This window comes from Tamandua tetradactyla, chromosome 1 (genome assembly GCF_023851605.1).
Source record: "Tamandua tetradactyla isolate mTamTet1 chromosome 1, mTamTet1.pri, whole genome shotgun sequence".
In the NCBI taxonomy this organism is placed as follows: domain Eukaryota; kingdom Metazoa; phylum Chordata; class Mammalia; order Pilosa; family Myrmecophagidae; genus Tamandua; species Tamandua tetradactyla.
Genome location: NC_135327.1, coordinates 209,215,949 through 209,236,179, shown reverse-complemented (window position 1 = coordinate 209,236,179; position 20,231 = coordinate 209,215,949). Strand labels below are relative to the sequence as shown.

Genomic DNA, 20,231 nt, shown 5'->3' with positions numbered 1-20,231 from the left:
GGTATTATTTTTCATCTCTGCCCTGATTTTAATGATATGTTCAAGTTTATATTACCACAGTATTTACAAAGATATGTTTGCATTGAAAATTAACCCCAAAGGGTTTTTGACAAGAGGGACTGTCCTCCAGTCTCATGGTAATTAAAGCCTATCAAGTCACTGTAAATATTTATCTGTCAATTTTGATAGATTGGGGCCAGTTTGAGGTTTTCAATCTTCAGCCCAGTATGAGAATTTCAACGCCTTATTCAATTTTTTAGTGAAAATATTGAAAATCTGTTTTTACAGTTTTTTTGGTAATCTGTGCCATGGTATTTGAAAACCACCAAAAATTAAGGGAAATTTTGTATCCAATTCCTTTTTTGGTATAATGTCAAGTTGTATAGATTATTAATGCACGTCTGTGGGATATTTTCATCTTCGACCTTGTAGTTTTATTTTTGGATATCCTCTCCATCTTGTTACATCCGCTTCTTCTAGGCCTTTAAAAATCAGTCTCTTCCTGGTAACTGCAATCATTGCTCTTCTCCCCCCACCTACTGTCGAGTGATTGGTCCCTAACCCCTCCTCCACGCCCTGTATTCCCCGCCCCCTGAGTGCGTGTATATATTCCGAGGCCATCCTTGCCTCGGGGTCTTCAGCAACTAGCAGCCCTTGCAGAAGCATCATCATCAATAAAGCTGCCCTGCTTCTAGCCTAATTGACTCGGCTGTCCAGTACTTTAGACCCGCAGTGGTCCCCTGTACGCGCTCTTCCGTCTACCCTCTCGAGCTCGACCCCTCAGCGCCCGGAGTTCTACTCCCCGCCCTCTGCGGGAGAACTGCGCCCTGGCCTCGGGTCTCCGGCTGCGGGTAAGGCGCCCCGACCCCTTTTGCGGGGGGGGGGGGGGGGTCGGGAATTCACGTACACGTCCACTGAATATAGCCCTGGTTTTGTGATATAACTGCTTAGATTTTATCGGCAACATTAGATTAGTGGTTGTATTAAATAACTAAATTCCCACTGTGATCATTAATTGAAATTTTGTCTTTAAGCAAAAAGTTATTTGTGAATATAAGCTTTTAACTTAGAGAATGTATGTTTATCTGTCAGGGGGATGTAAACTCTTTAACTCATTAGTGAATTCACTGATTGTGTAATCCTTTGCAGAATATAATTACAGGAATTTCACAGAGGATAAAAGCTAATGTAGCATATGATACTTATACAAGGGGCAAGAAATTTATTTTTCTCTTTTTAGGTTGAGTGCTAACCTTAGGCAAAATTCTGAAAAGAGCCCCTTGCCAAAGTTCACTTTTAACATCTCCCACCTTCCTTTCTGTACCTTCTCCCAACATTAGTGACCTTCTCTCAAGACTCTCAGAGCCCTCAAACTGTTCTTTCTAAAGAATCTGAGAAGTAACCTTAAATGTACACAATTTTTCACCATGATTCTAATTTGAGAAACTAATCCCCAAGTAAAATCAACAGTGTCACAGCTGTCTTTTTTTTCATTTCAGGTAAAAATGAAATAATGAAGAAAATAATTATAAGGTAGCATGTGAAATCTGATATGAGATTAAACCCCTCTCCCTAGTGTTCCTGCTTTTCATACTATTTTTTCCCATCTATATTTGTGCCATAATTCACTTTTTGCAATGATTCATGGAAATATTATCAGGTCAAGAGACAGCAGATTTTTTTTGCAGGCTGTATGATGGGGGTAACAATGCGTTCTTCTTGCATGTGACTATTCCGTTATTGCAGCACCATTTGTTGAATTTTTTGGGGGGGGGGGGAATGCATGAGCCAGGAATCGAACCCGGGTGTCCCACGTGGCAGGTAAGAATTCTACCACTGATCTACCCTTGCACCCCCAACAGCAGATATTTTATGGTAAATTACCTATGGTTGGAATTATACCTCTTCAAATTCCCATCATTCACTTGGGAGTGTGGAGTAGGACTTAAAACACTGTCTTATTAACTAGAGTACTATTTCTAACTACCTAGTATATGAATGCTCAGAGTATTACTAAAACCTAGCAGAAAAACTAGTTTTCCTAAACTTCAAAAAAGACATTAAAATAAAAGATTGATATCTGATTTTAAGAAGTACTGACCTGTTTTAACTTTACTAACACCTTCTTCTGTCAGGGTGCTGGTTTCTATCACAGGAAATCCTCCAGTTTGCAAATCTATAAATATTTTCTGGGAAGACAAAGGAAAAATGTGAGATGCATTGTTTATTTCCGGTCCCCTATGGAATAAGTGTTACTATTTCTCAAATGGTAAGTGCAAATTCTAATTCTTCAACATCCGGTTTGTTTTTTAACTCTTTTGAAGGACAGAAATCTCCTAATAACAGTTGTTTGTTTTTATCCTATATTCTTCTATGAGTAAGAAAACAGAAATTAGTGGGAGGATCAAACTATACTAAAGCAAGTGAATACTTGGCTCTACAACATTCTGTAAGACTTCTTCTTTCAAAAAGAAACATTTAGATACCTATTGTTTTAAGAAAGTATTTACTTGTTTTAAAAAAAAATTGACCTCTACGGCCTACAAAGAATTCCTTAGAAAACAACATAAAATATTTATAAATCTAAATACTTAGAAGTTACTAAGACTCTAAGAGAAGGAACTTCATTTTTATTTTCCTCCATCAAATGCCATTTAAAAAAATATCTAACTGTAAATGCAACCACGGTTAGAAGCAATGTGACCAGTTCTAACATACTTAAGCTACTCCTGAACAAGATCTATTTCCACTATTACCAGGATCTAACTTGCCAGAAGACTTCCTCTTCTATTGGAAAGAGAACTGACCTTAGAGAAAACCAAGGTTTGAGTACCAATTCTGCCACTTACTAGCAGTACAGCTACTGAGTAAGATGCACCTGAGCCTGAGTGGGCATGTGATGACAAAAATTTATCATCTGTAAAATGGGGATAACAATCTACTTTAGTGTTGCTCTGATGAAGTTAGAAGCACCAATACTACAGTACTTCTAAAGGGCAGGATATAAAAGAAAACATTATTAACTGAATATTAAATAGCCATTATCACTGCATTAAAAAATAGCTGTTATTACTGACTTGCTTTCCGACTTCATTAAATCTTTCCAACAAACCTATGGTACAGCTTTTACCTCTATTTTATAGACAAACTAAGAGTCCGAAAGTTTAACTAAGTTCCCTATCACACAGCTAAAAAATGGTAAAGTCGGGACTTGAATATGACTAACTCCAAAGCCTAAAGAACTTAATCATTACATTTGTTTCTCTATGTTGGCTGTTAAAGCTTTTCTAGGAAGTTGTCCATTTCATGTACATCTTCTACTTTATCAGCATATAATTGCTCATAGTATCCTCCCATTGTCTGTTATATCCCCTCTCCCATTTCTGATTTTTATTTTCAACCTCTTTTTTTTTCCCCATCAATTTTTACTTATTTTCTCAAAGAACCAACATCTGGTTCATTGATTCTACTGTTTTCATGTTCTCAATTTCATTTATTTCTGCTCTTATTTCTATTTCTTTCCTTCTGTTTGCTTTGGGTTTAGTTTGCTGTTCTTTCTCTAGTTCCTCCATGTGTATAGTTAATTCCTCAATTTTTGCTCTTTCTTATTTTTTAATATAGGCATTTAGGACAATAAATGTCTCTCTCAGCACCACCTTGGTGCATCCATAAATTTTGAGGTGTTGTGTATTCATTTTCATTTGTGCCAGATATTTACTGATTTCTCTTGCAATTTCTTCCTTGACTGACTAGTTGTTTAAGAGCATGTTACTTAGCCTCCTTACATTTGTGAATTCTCCAGCCTTCCACCTGGTATTCACTTTCACCTTCATTCCATCATGATCTGAGATAGTGTTCTGTGTAATTTCAATCCTTTTAAATGTACTGAATCTTGCTATGTGACTCAACACATGGTCTATCCTAGAGAATGATCCATGAGCACTTCAGAAAAATATGTATCCTGCTGTTCAGCATGTAATGTTTTGTATATGCTTGTTAAGTCCAGTTCATTCATTATTTTACTCAAAATCTGTTTTCTTATTGATCCTCTGTCTACATGTTCCTATCCATGGATGAGAGTGGAGAAGTGAAGTTTCCAACTATTACTGTAGAGGTGCCTATTTCTACTTCTCCTTTCAGTGTTGTCAGTGTAAGCATGTATTTTGGGGCATTCTGGCTCAGAGCATAAATATTTATGATTTTTATGTCTTCTTGTTGAATTGTTCCTTTTATTAATACACAGGGCCCTTCTTTGTTTCTTTTAATGGCTTTACATTTGAAAACCAATTTGCCAGATATTAGCATAGCTACTCCTTCCTTTTTGGTTGTTATTTGTGTGAAGTATCTTTTTCCAGCCTTTCACTTTCAATCTGTTTTTCTCCTTGGGTCTAAAGTGAGGCTCCTGTATATAGCATATAGATGGATCCTGTTCTTTAATCCATTCCATCAGTTTTTGTCTTTTGAATGGGAAATTTAATCCACTAACATCTAATGCTATTACTGTGAAGCCAGTACTTTCTTTCACCAGTTTGTCTTTGGAATTTTTATTTCATATCTCACTTTTTTCTTTTTACCCTTAATGACAGCAATTTCTACATTCTTCTCCAGACCTCTCTCTCCTGTCTTTCCGTATTTGCTTGCAGTGCACCCTTTAATATTTCTTGTAGAGCCAGTCTCTTATGTACAAACTCTCTCATTGCCTGTATGTCTTAAAATATTTTAAACTCTCCCTCCTTTTTGAAGGACAGTTTTGACAGATACAGAATTCTTTTGGTTGGCAGTTTTTCATTTTCAATATATGAAATATAATATACCACTGCCTTCTGGCCATCACGGATTCTACTGAGAAATGTGGATATAGTCTTATTGAGCTTCACTTGTAGGTGATGGATCACTTTTCTCTTGCTGCTTTCAGAATTCTTTGTCTCTGACACTTGAAAATCTGATTAATAAGTGTCTTCGAGTAGGACTATGTGGATCTATTCTGTTTGGGGCATGCTGTGCTTCTTGGATCTCTAATTTTATGTTTTTCATAAATAATGGGAAATTTTCAGTGATAATTTTCTCCATTATTCTTTTTGCCCCTTTTCCCTTCTCTTCCCTGTCTGGGACACCCATAACACATATATTCATTTGCTTCATGTTGTCATTTAATTCTCTGAGACTCTGCTCATATTTTTCCATTCTTTTCCCTATCTTTTCCTTTGTGTGTAGAATTTCAGATGTCCTGTCTGCAAGTTCATTAATCCTTTCTTCTGCTTCTTCATATCTGCTGTCATAAATTTCCATTGTGTTTTTTATGTCTTCTATCGTGCCTTCCATTCCTATAAACTCTGCCGTTTGTCATCTCAAGCTTTAAAGTTCTCTGTATGGTCAATCAATGTCTTCTTTATATCCATCAACCCTTTTGCCATATCTTCCCTCAACTCACTGATTTGATTTTTGACTTGATTTAGCATGTTTGACTGAACATTAATTGTTTCAACTCTTGCATCTCATCTGAAGTATTAGTTTGTTCCTCTGACTGGACCATATCTTCAATTCTCCTACTACGTCTTGTAATTTTTTGTTGGTGTCCCAGCCTCTGATTTCCTTGCTTAGTTTATTCTGGACGTTGTTTTCACTTCTATACCTAGGGTTTTCTTGTTAGATGGCTTTGTTCTGTGTTTTTTTGGCATTCAGTTCAACTTATTTTAGACCTCTAGCATAACTTCTATTTAAGTGTTCAAAATTTTTAGCTCTTGCTTTTCTGGATCATGCCCTGCCTATACAGATCCTTCTTTTTGAGGAGGGTCTCCCCAGATCTGACCAACCCCAATCAGATTTTCCCAAACAAGGCAGGCCCAGGTCTCAGGAGGAGAGTGTAATCAGTATCAAGTTTCCCTGAGGATGAGACCGAGGGACTTTCCTGTAAAGTCTCTAGACTCTACTTTTCCTATCCTGCCCAGCAGGTGGCACTTGTCAGTCTGCAGTTACCCCTGGCATAGACTGGTGTGGAGCCTTTAATCTAAATCTGCCAGGACTGTGGTTTAGATAGGGGCTGAGGTAGAAAGGCAGGCTTAAGCTTTTTCTGATTCTCAGTCACTGGGGTCTGACTTTGAAGGCAGGCCACCACTTGAACTGGGCCCTGCACTAACCACCCTCCTCCCGTGCTTTCCTTGGGGGAATATATGCCCTGTAGAGAATTACATATTTCACTTGACTTATTACTCTGACTCTCAAACCTATTTAACTCCACCCTTGCCTGGATCAGAGCTGACAATTGAAAATGCCTGAGGTTTTCTCTAATGAGCTACTTAAAAAACTTTTTAAAAAAAGGAAGAGAGAGACAGAAAACAACTAAACAAACATTCCTTTTCAGAGCCAGCCTCCAGTCCCCAAGGGTTACCAGTCAGAAGCTGGAGTTGGTACCCAGCTCTATAAAAGGCACAGCCCTTTTCCAGTATTCTGAGTCCATCCAACTCCAGAAGTCTTTGTTTTTTTGTTCATTTTTGACTTTTTTTCTTTGTCACCCCATTTCCTCTCTGTTGGGGGAGAGAGACCTCAGGGTTACTCTCTTGCTTTCTCTGGGTGTATCTGTGCTGGGAGTTTGTACTCAACAGTGCAAATTCGTTCATTAAAAACAAAACTGGAGCTTGGTTGATCTATCTTCTCTTGCTCCTAGTACAAACTGCTTCTTTTCCCCCCTGGGAAGTGTCAACAGCAGCCTGCCTTGCCAATGGGGGAGGTGGGCCAGCCTGTCTGGGCCTTCTACCAGTTCCAGACTTGTGTATGATGTGTGTCCTGTCATGGACATCCCCCAAACAGCTGTTCCAGGCAGTTCTCCTGGATGTTTACTGTAGCTGCTCTACAGGACTAAATTCCACACCTTCCTATGCTGTCATCTTGCCCCCTCCCTGTATTTTTAAAACTACATTTGTTTCTTAAACCTTCCTAGCACTACTTACTTTCCCCTCTTCTCCACCTTCTAATTCTCTTTAGACAGAAATACTGAAATAACTTAGTAGATACATGGGTTCTTTTTAAGACAAGTTAATTCTCTTGTCAGTGTTTAAACAGTAATTTAGAGAAAATATACTAAGAAAAACCAGTATGGCCACTTAAAGAAGCCTAATTCTTAACAAATACTAAATTTCCAAATAAAACAAGTGACATCAAGACTTTAACTTTATCAGTGTAGTACACTGCAGGACATATGGCAAGGTCTAATTTATTACTCTAGTACATTGGTTCTCAAAACTTTAATAAATATCTGTAATACCTGGAGGGTCTGGGAAAAAACACAGACTGCTGGGCCCTACCCTCAAAGTTTTTGATGTTGTAAATCTGTGGTGGGGCTCAGGGATTTGCATTTCAAACAAGTTACCAGGTAAAAGTGAAAATGATGTTGCTGATCCAGGAACCACATCTTGAGAACCACTATTCTAGTGCACTGCTTCTCAAAGCACTGATCGTGAATGGGTTACAGGGTCAAATCAGTTTGAAACATGATGCATAAAAGTGTTATTTTCCCCTTGGAAATACACAGTAAACATTAAATATTTAAGATTCTGAAAAATCCTATATTACAATACTTTACATAAGTCCATTTTCCTTTATGTAATCAGTCATTTCCCAAACTTATTTAACATCTTTTGTTAAGTAATATCTATGAACATCCTTTCTCAACAGAAATATATTTTGGAAAATGTTGCTCTTATATATAGGCTATCCTGAGGCCTAAACATATTTATGAAAGGTTAAATGTATGGATTCACTACTAAACACATGGACATTTCTCAGAGCACCAAGAATACAGATTAGGAATCAGGAAACCTGGGATTCAGTTAGTTTGCCACTACCTGGGTTTTTATGTTGGTCACGTCACTAAAGCACTAAGGCTGTTACAACTTTAAATAAAAAAAAAACAGAATAGTATTGCTAAAATTCCTTCTAAATTCTGATTGAGAGAGAATGAAATTCTAAATTAGGAGGTAAGAAACATTTGAATTGTTACAAAAATGTTAAGGTGATTTACCTGATCATCTTCAGAAAGTTCAGATACTCTCTTCACATCACATTTATTTGCTACAACTATAAGAGGCTAGCAAGGAAGAGAAATAATGAAGTTAATATCTTCAAAACAGATTATAAATTATTCATTTTAAAATTAATTAACATTAGTAGTAAAATATTATCATATCTTATTGATAAAGAGAGGTCTAATATTTTGGAAGAGTTCTAGCTGCTCCTTCAATCCATGTCCACATTGTTTAGACAAATCCATGACATACAGAATTGCAGCATGAAGGTGGGCCAGTGCTGTGATGGCCTGCATTTCAATAGTGTTCCTATCCTCCAAGGGGTGATACAAAATCCGTGCAGCATCCACAACCTAAAAATCCAATTTCACTGAATTGTTATTCACAAACTTCTTGTCCAATACATCCAGGAACTCTTCACATTCCCAAACTAGACTTGACAAAAAAAAATGTAGACCTCCACAACTGACCTAATAAAATAAACAAAGCAGTAAGAGAAAAACATGTATTCTTTAAATTAAAATAAAAAAAAAAAGTGAGGGTTGGGGGAAGATTAGCTCGAGAGAAATGACGCCTCTGTTCATTACTGACATCACAAAATTTAAAAATTGGAATAACTAGCAAAACATCCATGTCTTAAGAATTACTTCATAATTCACAAAATTACTGCACTGCAGAAACAAACTGATTTAAACTTTTAAATAGAATATGCCACTTCTAATGACAGAATTAGAAATGATGACAAATAGCACTTCAATTCAGTAAAAGGACATCATGGTTAACATAATATACAAATTCATACTGTTAGCTGGCTAATTCCCTTGAATTGTATCAGAGGTAAGTGAACTACCCTCACACAGCCCCAAAGCTACTGGTGAAAGACAAATTCCAAGTTCTTGGGGGCTCCAGAGAATCTATTTTCTTCATCTCCCCAAAATTCTTTCTAGAGGAGATACAGTTGCCTCTATACTAAGAGTATTATGAAATGGGCAGATACTATAGTTTTTTGGAAACCACTGAAATCAAATCCACTAAGAAAAAAACTAAGAGGTATGTTCTATCTTTAAAGGTAAAGAACGCTCACCTGCCAACGTAGATACTTGTAATCCATGTGCCCAACAAACAGATTTAGTTGTAAAGGCGTAAGGCTGTACATCTACATCTGCTCTTGTCACCTTTAAATAAAACAATCAAAACTTAAATAATCACAAATTTTATGATTATTTCCTGCTTTCTCTCAAAGAACATAAACATGGCACCTACATATTACTGAAACTAATTGGTGTTTTTGTAGAAAAAGAAATAAAACAGGCCTCACATGATGAAACGTTTAGGACAGAAGCTACCAAACCTACAAACCAACTAGATCCACTTCCCTCATAACACCTGAACTGCAGAGGAAGAACATGAATCAGACATGAGGAAGGCTAAGGAGAACCCAGATCTGGAGGATATTCATCACTGAGCGGAAGTTCAAGAACTCTTCCCCCTGCCCCATCTTCTCAGCACTTGTCCCACTGGAATGATAGAAACATTCTATAAATGCACCATCTAATACAGCAGCCACCAGGTGATCCCCTGAAATGTGGTTAGTATGCAACTGAGGAACTGAATTTTAATTTTGTTTAATTCAAATTAATTTAAATTTTAAAAAGGCATAGGTAGTGACTGACTAGCATTTTAGACCACACAGCATTTCTCATTAGGCTGAAAAATTATTCACAGCATGCTTAAAAATTATTTGAAAACATCAGACAGGATACTGCAGATCTTAAGCTTGTCACCATGCCACAGCAACTTTTGGATAAAGTAAAAACCTAAAAATCTACCTAAACACAAACATATTCTTGGTACCAGATAAGTTATAACTTATTTAATATATTTTTTGCTGGGGTGGGGTGGTGGGAGTGAGGGAGTTTGGGATGTTGAGCTGTTGCTAGTTGCATAAAATTAAATGCTGTATTCTTTTCAGGACTCTTAAGTTCTGTTACAATGTCCTGAGGCAATAAATCACTAAATTACTTAAATAGTATCACTGAATCCTAATAAACCCACTCAAGTAAAAACTGGCTTAGAAACTTAACACTACAATGGATGAAACAGTTTATGCTGATATAGCAACCAGTGACAAATTAACCAAGAAATGCTCTTTGAGACTGAGAAAATACAATAGGTAAAATATTTAAAATAAATTACTACTCTGTCACCACATTCCCAGAATATGCTGCGATAACACATCCTTTGTGTTATCTGATACATACAGTAGTGATATAGTGAAAGGCTATTTTAACAAAAATGTATTTGAGTATCTTACATTTCTTAGAAATCTCTGACACATACAAGTCTCTTATTGCAATATACATATAGATTCTGAGAAAGAGTTCATCCTTCGTGAGAGGAAATCAGGTATTTTTCCAGGTGTTAAATAATCCTGCAGACTAGGATGATATTTATTAAATGACTAGACTAGTCTGCCAAAAATATTACCAAAGTCAACATTTATTCCACAAACCCAGAATACAATGGCTCTCTCACCAAAAAGTAATCACATTGTCAGCTTTATAATCAAAACCAGACCAACCTTACTGATGAAGTTTTCCGACACTGGGGTACCCACATAAAAGCAGGGTCCTTGTATTTGGATCAATGTTCGGCAAACGGGATGTTGACGCACTGTGAAAAGTTTAAATAAAATGTTTAATTTTCTAAGAAAAGTTAAGAGATTCAAAGTTTAAAGTTTAAGATTTGCTTGAAATTTTCTTTTCAACTCCTTTAAACTCCAAGCCTATGGTAATATTAATCTCACAGCAACATTTCTTAAGTGATGAAGAAAATATAAACTAATGGAAAAATGAGTTAGTTGCAGAGGTAACATGGTATACAGAGTATTATCTCCCAAATCTGGCTGTACCAAGAATAATATTCTTAGCCCTACCAACCCAATATTCCAATTCAGTAGGTCTAGAGTGGGGCCCAAAACACAAGTCTAAGAAATAAGTACCCAGATGCCTCTTACGAACTGAGTTAATACCTGGAAAACAGTATCTTTTAAACAGTAAGTGCCACCACTTTCTGGCTGTTTGGCAGAGGTCTTATCATTTAATTTCTTTAGTCCTCCTTTACCACATCTGTAATACGAACACAGTTCTGTAATGACACTCATCATATTACCATAAAGATTAGAAAGAACTTTCAGCAATTCCAAGTATTATAATCTTGTCAAAAATTATTTACAAGATGAGGGGAACTATATCAACACTGAGTTAAAGTAATTTTAGTTTAACAATATATGCATGTAAGAAGGCAAGTAACTATTTCAATAAAATCCTATCGCATTCAGAAGACTGTCCCAGAAATAAAAATATCAGGTAAAAAACTGAAGAATACTTTTGGATGCTAATACACTTATTTCAAAGAAAACATTTTTTATAAAAAATTAAAATATCATGGACTTTAACTAACAGTACAGTTAGGAAAAATGTGTTGTCATCAATTGTAACAAATCTCCCACACCAATGGAAAGTTGTCGTTGGTGCGGTGGTATACGGGAATCCTGTATTTTATGAATGATTGTTCTGTTAACTTATAACTTCTCTAATAAAAAATAAACAGAAATAAAAATATTAATAATAGGTGGAACTACTGGTTAATTTATTTTATGTATTTTCCAGTATTTTCTTATGATTTATGTCTGTCTTATCTATTAAATATGAAAAACAAGTTTCTTAATAGTTACTAAATTGTAAACATTATAAGTACTAACCCCTTTTTCAATAAAAAATAACTCGTCCATTAGGATAAGAAAGCTAGAAAAAATAATATAACCCTATCATCTCTAAAATAGCATATGCAACAAATAACAAGCACATACTTAAAAAACAACTTCTCAACATAGATCAAATATCTTGACAGAAGATACTAAAATCCATTTTGCTTACAATGTATAATAAATGCCTTGTTCCAAATATTCCAAACTCTGCTTCTGTCTCTTGGTAATAGTACACATTTGCCCAGGGGCAGACTGTTTCAGCTGTTTGCAGCAGTAGAGAGAATCTCCATATTTCATAAGCCGTACATAATCTTTAGCAACACTTAAAAAAAATTTTTTAAATACATAAGAGATTTGTCGTGTTCCAAAACAGCTTAAAAGATACTATACATTAAGAAAATGCCTTACTTGTCCACTAAATTTTTGGCAATATTTATTTGTCCTACAGCCAACTTGTAATGATCCTTGTCATAGAGAATATTCATCAAATCGGCATAAAATGGATGGATATCCTATTGAAAAAAAAAGTTGTCATTTTGGTCCAGTTCTTTCATCCTATATGCAAATAAAACTTGAAGAATAATTTCCTAGGGAAATACAGCACATCTTTTCCTTTCTCCTCAAACCTCCAGCATCTTTTTCTCAATTCTCACTTTCTCGGCTAATGACCATTTATTTCTCTCACTGAGAAAACAGAAAAAAAATCAGCCAGGAGTTGCTCTAAACACCAGTGATCCATTCTGCTTGCCCACCTGCACTTCTGCCTATACACTCCCTGTTCTTTATGGAAGAACTACCCAAGATTCCAGCCAAGGTAACACTCCCCTTATGCATCAGATCTCTTCTTACTACTCAAGAACTTAGTTCCAACCCTTCCCCCTAGATCTTCCATTTTCAATTCTCCAATCTCTACTTGATCATTCCCATCAGCCTACAAACATGTTATTTCCCCAATTTTTATAAAATGTAAGACGCCCTTGAGTCCACATCTTTCCAATTACTGCTTCATTTCTTTGCTCCCCCTTCTTGCTTACTCCATGAAGTGACATTTATACTGTATCCTTCTTTCTTTCCACCTACCTCCTTAAGCCCACTCCAATCAGAATATCACTCTACTGCTCCATCAAGTGATGGAATAGCTCATCAAGTTCTCCAACGACATTCCCAATTCTCATCCTTTATCACATTTCTTACCAGCACTGGACGCTTGGTCACTGCATCCTTCTTGGAGCATTTCTTTAAATGGCTTCCAGGACCCTAATCTGTGTGGTTGTCTCCTGTAACTGGCCATTTTTTCTCAAACTCCTTTGCTGGTTCCTCTTCACATTCCCAACTCTAAACACTAGAGTCCCCCAGAGCACTTGTCCTTCTCTGCTCACTGCCTAGGTGATTGCACAGAAATTTTAAATACTAACCTACATTTTAACAAATCTCTTTTATCTCCAGGCTAGATCTCTCTCTCTTGAACTTCAAATTACTTGGTGACATTTGGATGTTTTATATTTATCTCACAATTAATTTGTACAAACCAAATTCTTGATTTCTCTTCCTCTTCCTCAAACCTGATCCTCCTTCAGTCTCCTCTATCTTGGTAAATGGTAATTCTAATATATAAGGTACTAAAGCCCACTGAAGTCATTCTACACTCTTCTTTCCTTTCATACCCCACATCTATTCTATTAGCAAATTTTGTCAGTTCTACACCACCTTCACTAATACCGTAGCCACCTATATCTCATCATCTCTCACCAAGGTCACTGCATTAAACTCTTACTTGGTTCTTTTCACTCTACATCCTGCTCAAAACAATGCAACTACTTATCCTTTTAAAAGATATCAAGTAGTTCTGGGTTGGGGTCAATGAAGTCTAGTAGCCAAGGCTAACCACATCCTGCTCTGCAATAGCGGCAAGATGCCCATCCTTGGGCTGGGTACTGCCACATTGACTGCACCCATGTGTACCAGAATGAGAACAAGCACGTTTGCCCAGGGGCAGCCCATTTCAGCTGTCTGCAGCGGTAGAGAGAATCTCCATATTTCATATGGAGATATGGTGGGGTTGGCCATCCAAGGAGAAGCTCAAGGAGTAAAGTACAAGGGCCTCTTCACTGTCAGCAAGCTTTGGGGCATGTGCCATGAGAAAAGCCTGGTGAAAGGAGCCTGACAAAAGACACTCAGTGACCTCAAGGTGGACCACCAGGACCTTCTACCTTATTCACTGGCCTGCAGGCTTTCAGACTGGGAAGGACTTTTCTCTGTTGGATGAGGCAGGCATCGCAATTCCAAGTGACACAGATTTTGTAGACACATGGGCCACTATGGAAGAGCTGGTGGATGAAGGGCTGGTCAAAGTTATTAGAGTATCTAACTTCAACCATCTCCAGAGGATCTTAAATAAACCTGACTTAAAATATACGCCTGTGGTTAACCAGACTGAGTGCCACCTGTACCTAACTCAAGAGAAGTTATTCTAGTACTGCATGTCCAAAGGCATGATGGTGACTGCCTACAGTCCCTCTGGCTCTCCTGACAGGCCCTGGGCCAAGCCAGGACCATTCCCTACTGTAAGATCCCAGAATCAAAGCAGTTGTAACCAAGCATAATAAAACTTACAGCCCAGGTGTTGATCCGATTCCCACGTAGAGGAATACAGTGGTGATCCCCAAGTCTGTGACACATGAATGCATCACTGAGAACTGTCAGATCTTTGTCTTTGAACAAAGTAGTGCGGATATGACTACCTTACTCAGTTACAACAGGAACTGGAGGGTTTGTGCCTTGGTAAGCACTTTCTCGCACAAGGATTTCCTCTACACTCTTGAGTTTTGAAGCTGTGGAATCCGGTGCTTCCCCAAGTGACCTACTCTTCTGTTTTTCCTGCCTCCTTTTTTCTTGCTAGTGTTGTGTGACCTGAGACTCTCAGCATTAGAGGTCTGATGGATGGTGGGGTATGAAGAGTAATAAGTGTGCGTTAGATGTCTCTTCAGTTTTCTTTGCCCTTTTCTGTCCCAACTAGGCAATCTAAGCTGAATCCAAGCTGAATACACCTTTCTGACCAAGAAGAAGAAAATCTATGATGTCAAAATGGTGCCACTAATAGCTGGGTTTGGATTGCTTGGAATTAATTATATTCCTTTCAGCCAGAATTCTCCTTGTCTCAAATAAAAAGTGCTTCTGTGAGCCAAAACAAAATAAAAAAATTTAACCCAAAGCAAGCTGTGTCATTACTATGCTCAAAACCTTCCAATGGCTTCCTCGGAAATAAAATTTACATTCCAACACAACTTGTGTGTACCCACCCCATTACTTCTTTGACCCCTCTCACAAACTCTACCCAAGCCTCATCGATCTCCTTGTTCCTTGAAGACATCATGCTCCGGACTCCAGCACTTGCTTTCTTCTTTGTTTATAGTGCTCTTTCTCCAGATATCCACAAAGGCTCACTACCTCACTTCCTTCAGGTCTGCTCCAATGTTATTTTTTCTAAGCACTCACAATCCCACTGCACTGGCATGTCCTATCCTGTTACTCAGATCAGTTTTTTTCATCTGATAAACTATCTATATCTTTTCATGGTTACTACCTATTTCCCCCATTAGAAAGTGGATAGGGGTTTATTATTCACTGCCGTATTACTAATACCTAGCTCTGTACTAAACACATAACAAGTGATCGGTGAATAGCTGGATCTAAACATCCATTCTAGTATCGTTCTCAGATAACTGTCTCTATTTTAAAAAATAAAGCTAAAGAGGAAAGAATGTTCATAAATTTGAATTCTCTTACCTCTAATGTATAAAACACAATGCAAAGAATAAAAAGAATAAAACTTCTTAACAAGGAAGAATCACAAAAATCTAGTATTAATTAGCTCAAAATAGGTTTTTTTGGTAAAATCAGGTGTCTTCTGATATCATTGTTTATTGCTTTTCTTTTTAATTTTTAAAATTTTTTTATTAATTAAAAAATTACAAGAAAGAAACGCAAACATCCTTAATATATGCTTATTCAGTTCTACATATATAATCAGTAATTCACAATATCATCACATAGTTGCATATTCATCATCATAATCATTTCTTAGAACATTTGCATCAATTCTGAAAAAGAAATAAAAAGAAAACTGAAAAATAAAAGAAAACAGAAAAAGAAAACAATTTTTTACATGCCATACCCCTTATCCCTCCCTTTCATTGATCACTAGCACTTCAATCTACTCAATTTATTTTAACATTTGTTCCCCCTATTATTTATTTTTATTCCATATGTTCTACTTGTCTGTTGACAAGGTAGATAAAAGGAGCATCAGACACAAGGTTTTCACAATCACACAGTCGCATTGTGAACGATATATCATTATTCAATCATCACTGAGAAACATGGCTACTGGAACACAGCTCTACATTTTCAAGCAGTTCCCTCCAGCCTCTCCATTACATCTTGGATAACAAGGTGATATCTACTTAATGAGAAAGAATAACCCCAGGATAACCTCTCGACTCTGTTTGGAATCTCACAGCCATTGACACTTTGTCTCATTTCACCCTTCCCCCTTTTGACGAGAAGGTTTTCTCAATCCCTTGATGCCGAGTCTCAGCTCATTCTAGGATTTCTGTCCCACACTGCCAGGAAAGTCCACACCCCTGGGAGTCATATCCCATGTAGACAGGAGGAGGGCAATGAGTTTGCTTGTTGTATTGGCTGGAGACAGAGGCCACATCTGAGCAACAAAAGAGGTTCTCTAGGGGGTGACTCTTGGGCCTAATTTTAAGTAGGCTTGACCTGTTCTTTGTGGAGTTAGGTTTCATGTGAACAAACTCCAAGACTGGGGGCTCAGTCTATAGCTTTGGTTGTGTACATTGCTTGTGCGAATATCAATAATTCAACTTGTAGAAGTTGAATTTTCCCCCGTTCTCACCATTCCCTGAAGGGCATTTGCAAATACTTTTCCACTCACTGATCAAATCGCTCTGGGATTCACTGGGGCATCACTCTGGACAAACCGATAAAATCTAATGTCCTACCCAAGGTTCCATGTACTTATGTTGTTCAACCAACTATCTACATGTTATATTAGGAGATGCACTAATCAAAATATAAATTTTGTACCAAATAAACATTTTTTTATTTAGATTCACACATAAGGTGAAATTTTAAAATATTAATTACCATCTATTTTCAGTACCCTGCAGTAATGACATCCCTTTGTTCTTCCTCATGCAAAAACATTTTAAATTTGTACATTTAGTCATTATCATTATACACTCTAGGCATTCCTAGATTATACCATCTCAATCTTTATTGTCTATCTTTCTTTGTGATTTCATTTATGCCCCCAGTCCTCCTCCCTCTATCATTCTCACATTCAGCTTCATTCAGTGTTTTAACATAATTGTATTACAGTTATATAGTATTGTGCTGTCCATTTCTGAGTTTTTATATTCAGTACTGTTGCACAATCTGTATCCCTTCAGCTCCAGTTATCCAATATCTTATCCTATTCCTATGTCCTGATGGTCTGTTACCAACGAAATCAAACATTGTTTAGATTCTTAATCTCATTCTCACCTGTTTTCTCATGCCCAAGTACTTCCTAGTACCTGCCCTTTCCCAAGAAATTAATCACTCATTTAAAAAGCATCTATCGAGCACCCTGTGTCAAGTCCTAACCATAGATATGGGTGCCTGTTCTCTAGTAAGAATTATTACTTTTGATTTTAAACACTTCGGTTTTTTTTTTTTAAAAAAAACCATTATAGACAAAAATGTATATAAATATATAACATAAATCAACTTCAGAGTCTATATTGGAGCAAGGGAAAATTTAGATTCTAACACTGAATTGCTGATCTCCATATTCTTCACAATCTGAAATAACCCTGCAACCACATAATCAAAACACAGGACATGTTCATAAACATTAGATTTTGTTAATAGCAAGCAGTTTCTGCTTTTGCTTTTCTATAACTAAATTTATTTAGTTTCCTATAACTAAATAAATAGGCAAATTGCAACATGAGGCAGAAGTAAGAGTTCAGCTCTTTTCAGTTTCACACAGAAATCAAAACTCCCCATGCACCTCTTCTCACCAGTGAGGAAAATGGTCAGTGCTGAACTGACTGTCATTTACTAAAGAGAAGCAACAAATCTCAAACAGTGGTGGACCACAGGCAGCTGACTCAAGCTGAGCCTATAGGAAACAGAAGCTTTAGACTGAGGGAAGAAATGAAGCCCAGGCAAGCAGGAGTTTAAAGGCTGGTGAGCTGACAGATAAATGCTGAGTTTCAGAATTTAAAATCTATAGTTTTCAAATTTGGATCATCTCGGTAAGCCTGGAGGTTAGCCTGAGATGATAGCCTTGAACCCTCTTAGGGTTTCGTTGGGGTATAAGGAAGAATACCGAGAAATTTAAAAATCTGAATTCTGTTTCCAAAATTCAGTTATCTTCCATTTCCCTCACATTGGTTATCTGTAGACTCTGTAAAACCACACTTACTAAAACCGTATCTGTAGCAGTAACATAACTATACATTAACCCCCACTCCCACCCCAAATCACTTACATCCAGTTTGGGGAAATCTGATAAAATCTGTGAGAGTCTGTCACGGTAATTCTGCTGTGTAAATTTTACTTTCCTCATGTAAAAATGTCTAATACGATGAATTTGGTAATGTTTATGAATAACTGTTGGAGTCTTTTGTTGAGTCTTTGATAATGCCAGGTCAATAAAATCCTGCAATTAAAGAAAGTAATTAAGAGACGGTTGCATCAAAAAGTCTATTTTTACTTCTTATCCACTTATTTGAAACCTTCTTAAAGACTAACAACAGTATTATATATCCTACAGACATTTATTTCTTCTAACTAAATCTTTAGTCTTTGTGCTGGTTTGAAAGGAAGTGTGCCCCCTAAGAAAAGCCATGTTTTAATATAAATCTCATTTCTTAAAAGTAGACTAATCCCTATTCAATACTGTATATTTGAAACTGTGATGAGATCATCTCCCTGGTTGATGTGATTTAGTTAAGAATGGTTGTTAAACTGGATTAGCGGATGACATGTCTCCACCCATTTGAGTGGGTCTTGATTAGTTTCTGAAGTCCTATAAAAGAGGAAACATTTGGAGAGAGAGATTCAGAGAGATTCAGAGAGAGCAACACTACAAAGCAGAGTCCACCAGCCAGCAACCTTTGGAAATGAAGAAGGAAGACACCTCCCGGAGAGCTTCATGAAATAGGAAGTCAGGAGAGAAAGCTAGCAGATGACGCTGTGTTTGCCATGTGCCCTTCCAGCTGAGAGAGAAGCCCTGACTGTGTTCACCATGTGCCTTCTCACTTGAGAGAGAAACCCTGAACTTCATCGGCCTTCTTGAACCAAGGTATCTTTCCCTAGATGCCTTTGATTGGACATTTCTTTAGACTTGTTTTAATTGGGACATTTTCTCGGCCTTAGAACTGTAAACTAGCAACTCAATAAATTCCCCCTTTAAAAGCCATTCCATTTCTGGTATATTGCATTCCAGCAGCTAGCAAACTAGAACAGTCTTCCATATACAACGTCATTCACCTTTATATTTCGTTTTCAACCTTTAAGAAGCACTTAGCAAATGGATGCTGATGAATTTTATCCTATACTCTCTTGTTCCTGCCTTAACTTCCAAATACCTAAGAACTTTGGAATTAAGTAGTCAGAAAATTCAGGCATAAATCAGAAAAATTATTAAGAAGAACAATCTTACAATTCCAATTTTAAGGTACACAAAATAATGAGTAAAACTAAAATCCATTGTTAATAATTTCTCAAGATTCTGGCCCTCAGAGTATTTATGGTGACTATATGAAGATTTAAAAGTTTTTACATTTATTCCCCAATGCAACAATTCCTACTTTTCTTTAATAAGGAGTCTATCATGATACTTCCTTATTATTTTTACTTCCTCAATCCCATGTATCTGGCCATATCCAAACTGCTTGCTTTCCCTTAAACACATTCATTAATTCAACAATACTGGTTATAAAGGATAACTGGGATAGTAGACAGTCAGGCGCTGAAGGTAAAATAATGAGCAAAATATACTCCCATATCTCAAGGTCCAGGGATAGAGAAACTAGTAAACAGATAGCTACAATAAGTTTCTCAAATACCATGGAGGACATAGACTTTCACATTTCTGTGCCTCTGCATGAAATTTCCTCTATATACTTCTCCACCTGGTAGATTCTATTAACCTTTAAAGTGCCAGTTCAAAAGTTTTCCCATCCACCATAGCTATTTACACTTTCTAGTCTCCCAAATTGACATATACTCCTTTATTATAGCAATTTTAATAAAGCATTTCTATTTATTCCTCTAGAGACTTCCACGAAAGGAGGTACTGTATCTTACTCAGTTTTCTAACAAAAGTATCTGACACACAAAGTACTCACTAAACAGCCTCTAGA

General features: G+C 36.9%; 1 protein-coding gene across 24 annotated transcripts in view; it reads right to left on the bottom strand.

Moving 5' to 3' along the window:
• The window catches only part of LOC143675886 (GTP-binding protein 4-like), an 88,276-nt gene that overhangs the window by 66,061 nt on the left and 1,984 nt on the right, over window positions 1–20,231 (bottom strand). For 19 of the 24 annotated variants that reach the window (XM_077151817.1, XM_077151836.1, XM_077151856.1 and 16 more), the window contains exons 2-9: window positions 18,353–18,523; window positions 12,199–12,302; window positions 11,960–12,112; window positions 11,053–11,149; window positions 10,603–10,694; window positions 9,106–9,196; window positions 8,018–8,083; window positions 2,102–2,189 (exon numbers count right to left, since the gene is read on the bottom strand). In XM_077151817.1, the coding sequence (XP_077007932.1) occupies window positions 10,665–10,694; window positions 11,053–11,149; window positions 11,960–12,112; window positions 12,199–12,302; window positions 18,353–18,523 (555 nt within the window). In that variant the 3' untranslated portion in view covers window positions 2,102–2,189; window positions 8,018–8,083; window positions 9,106–9,196; window positions 10,603–10,664. The other 5 variants (XM_077151812.1, XM_077151871.1, XM_077151865.1 and 2 more) reach the window with 5 other exon arrangements.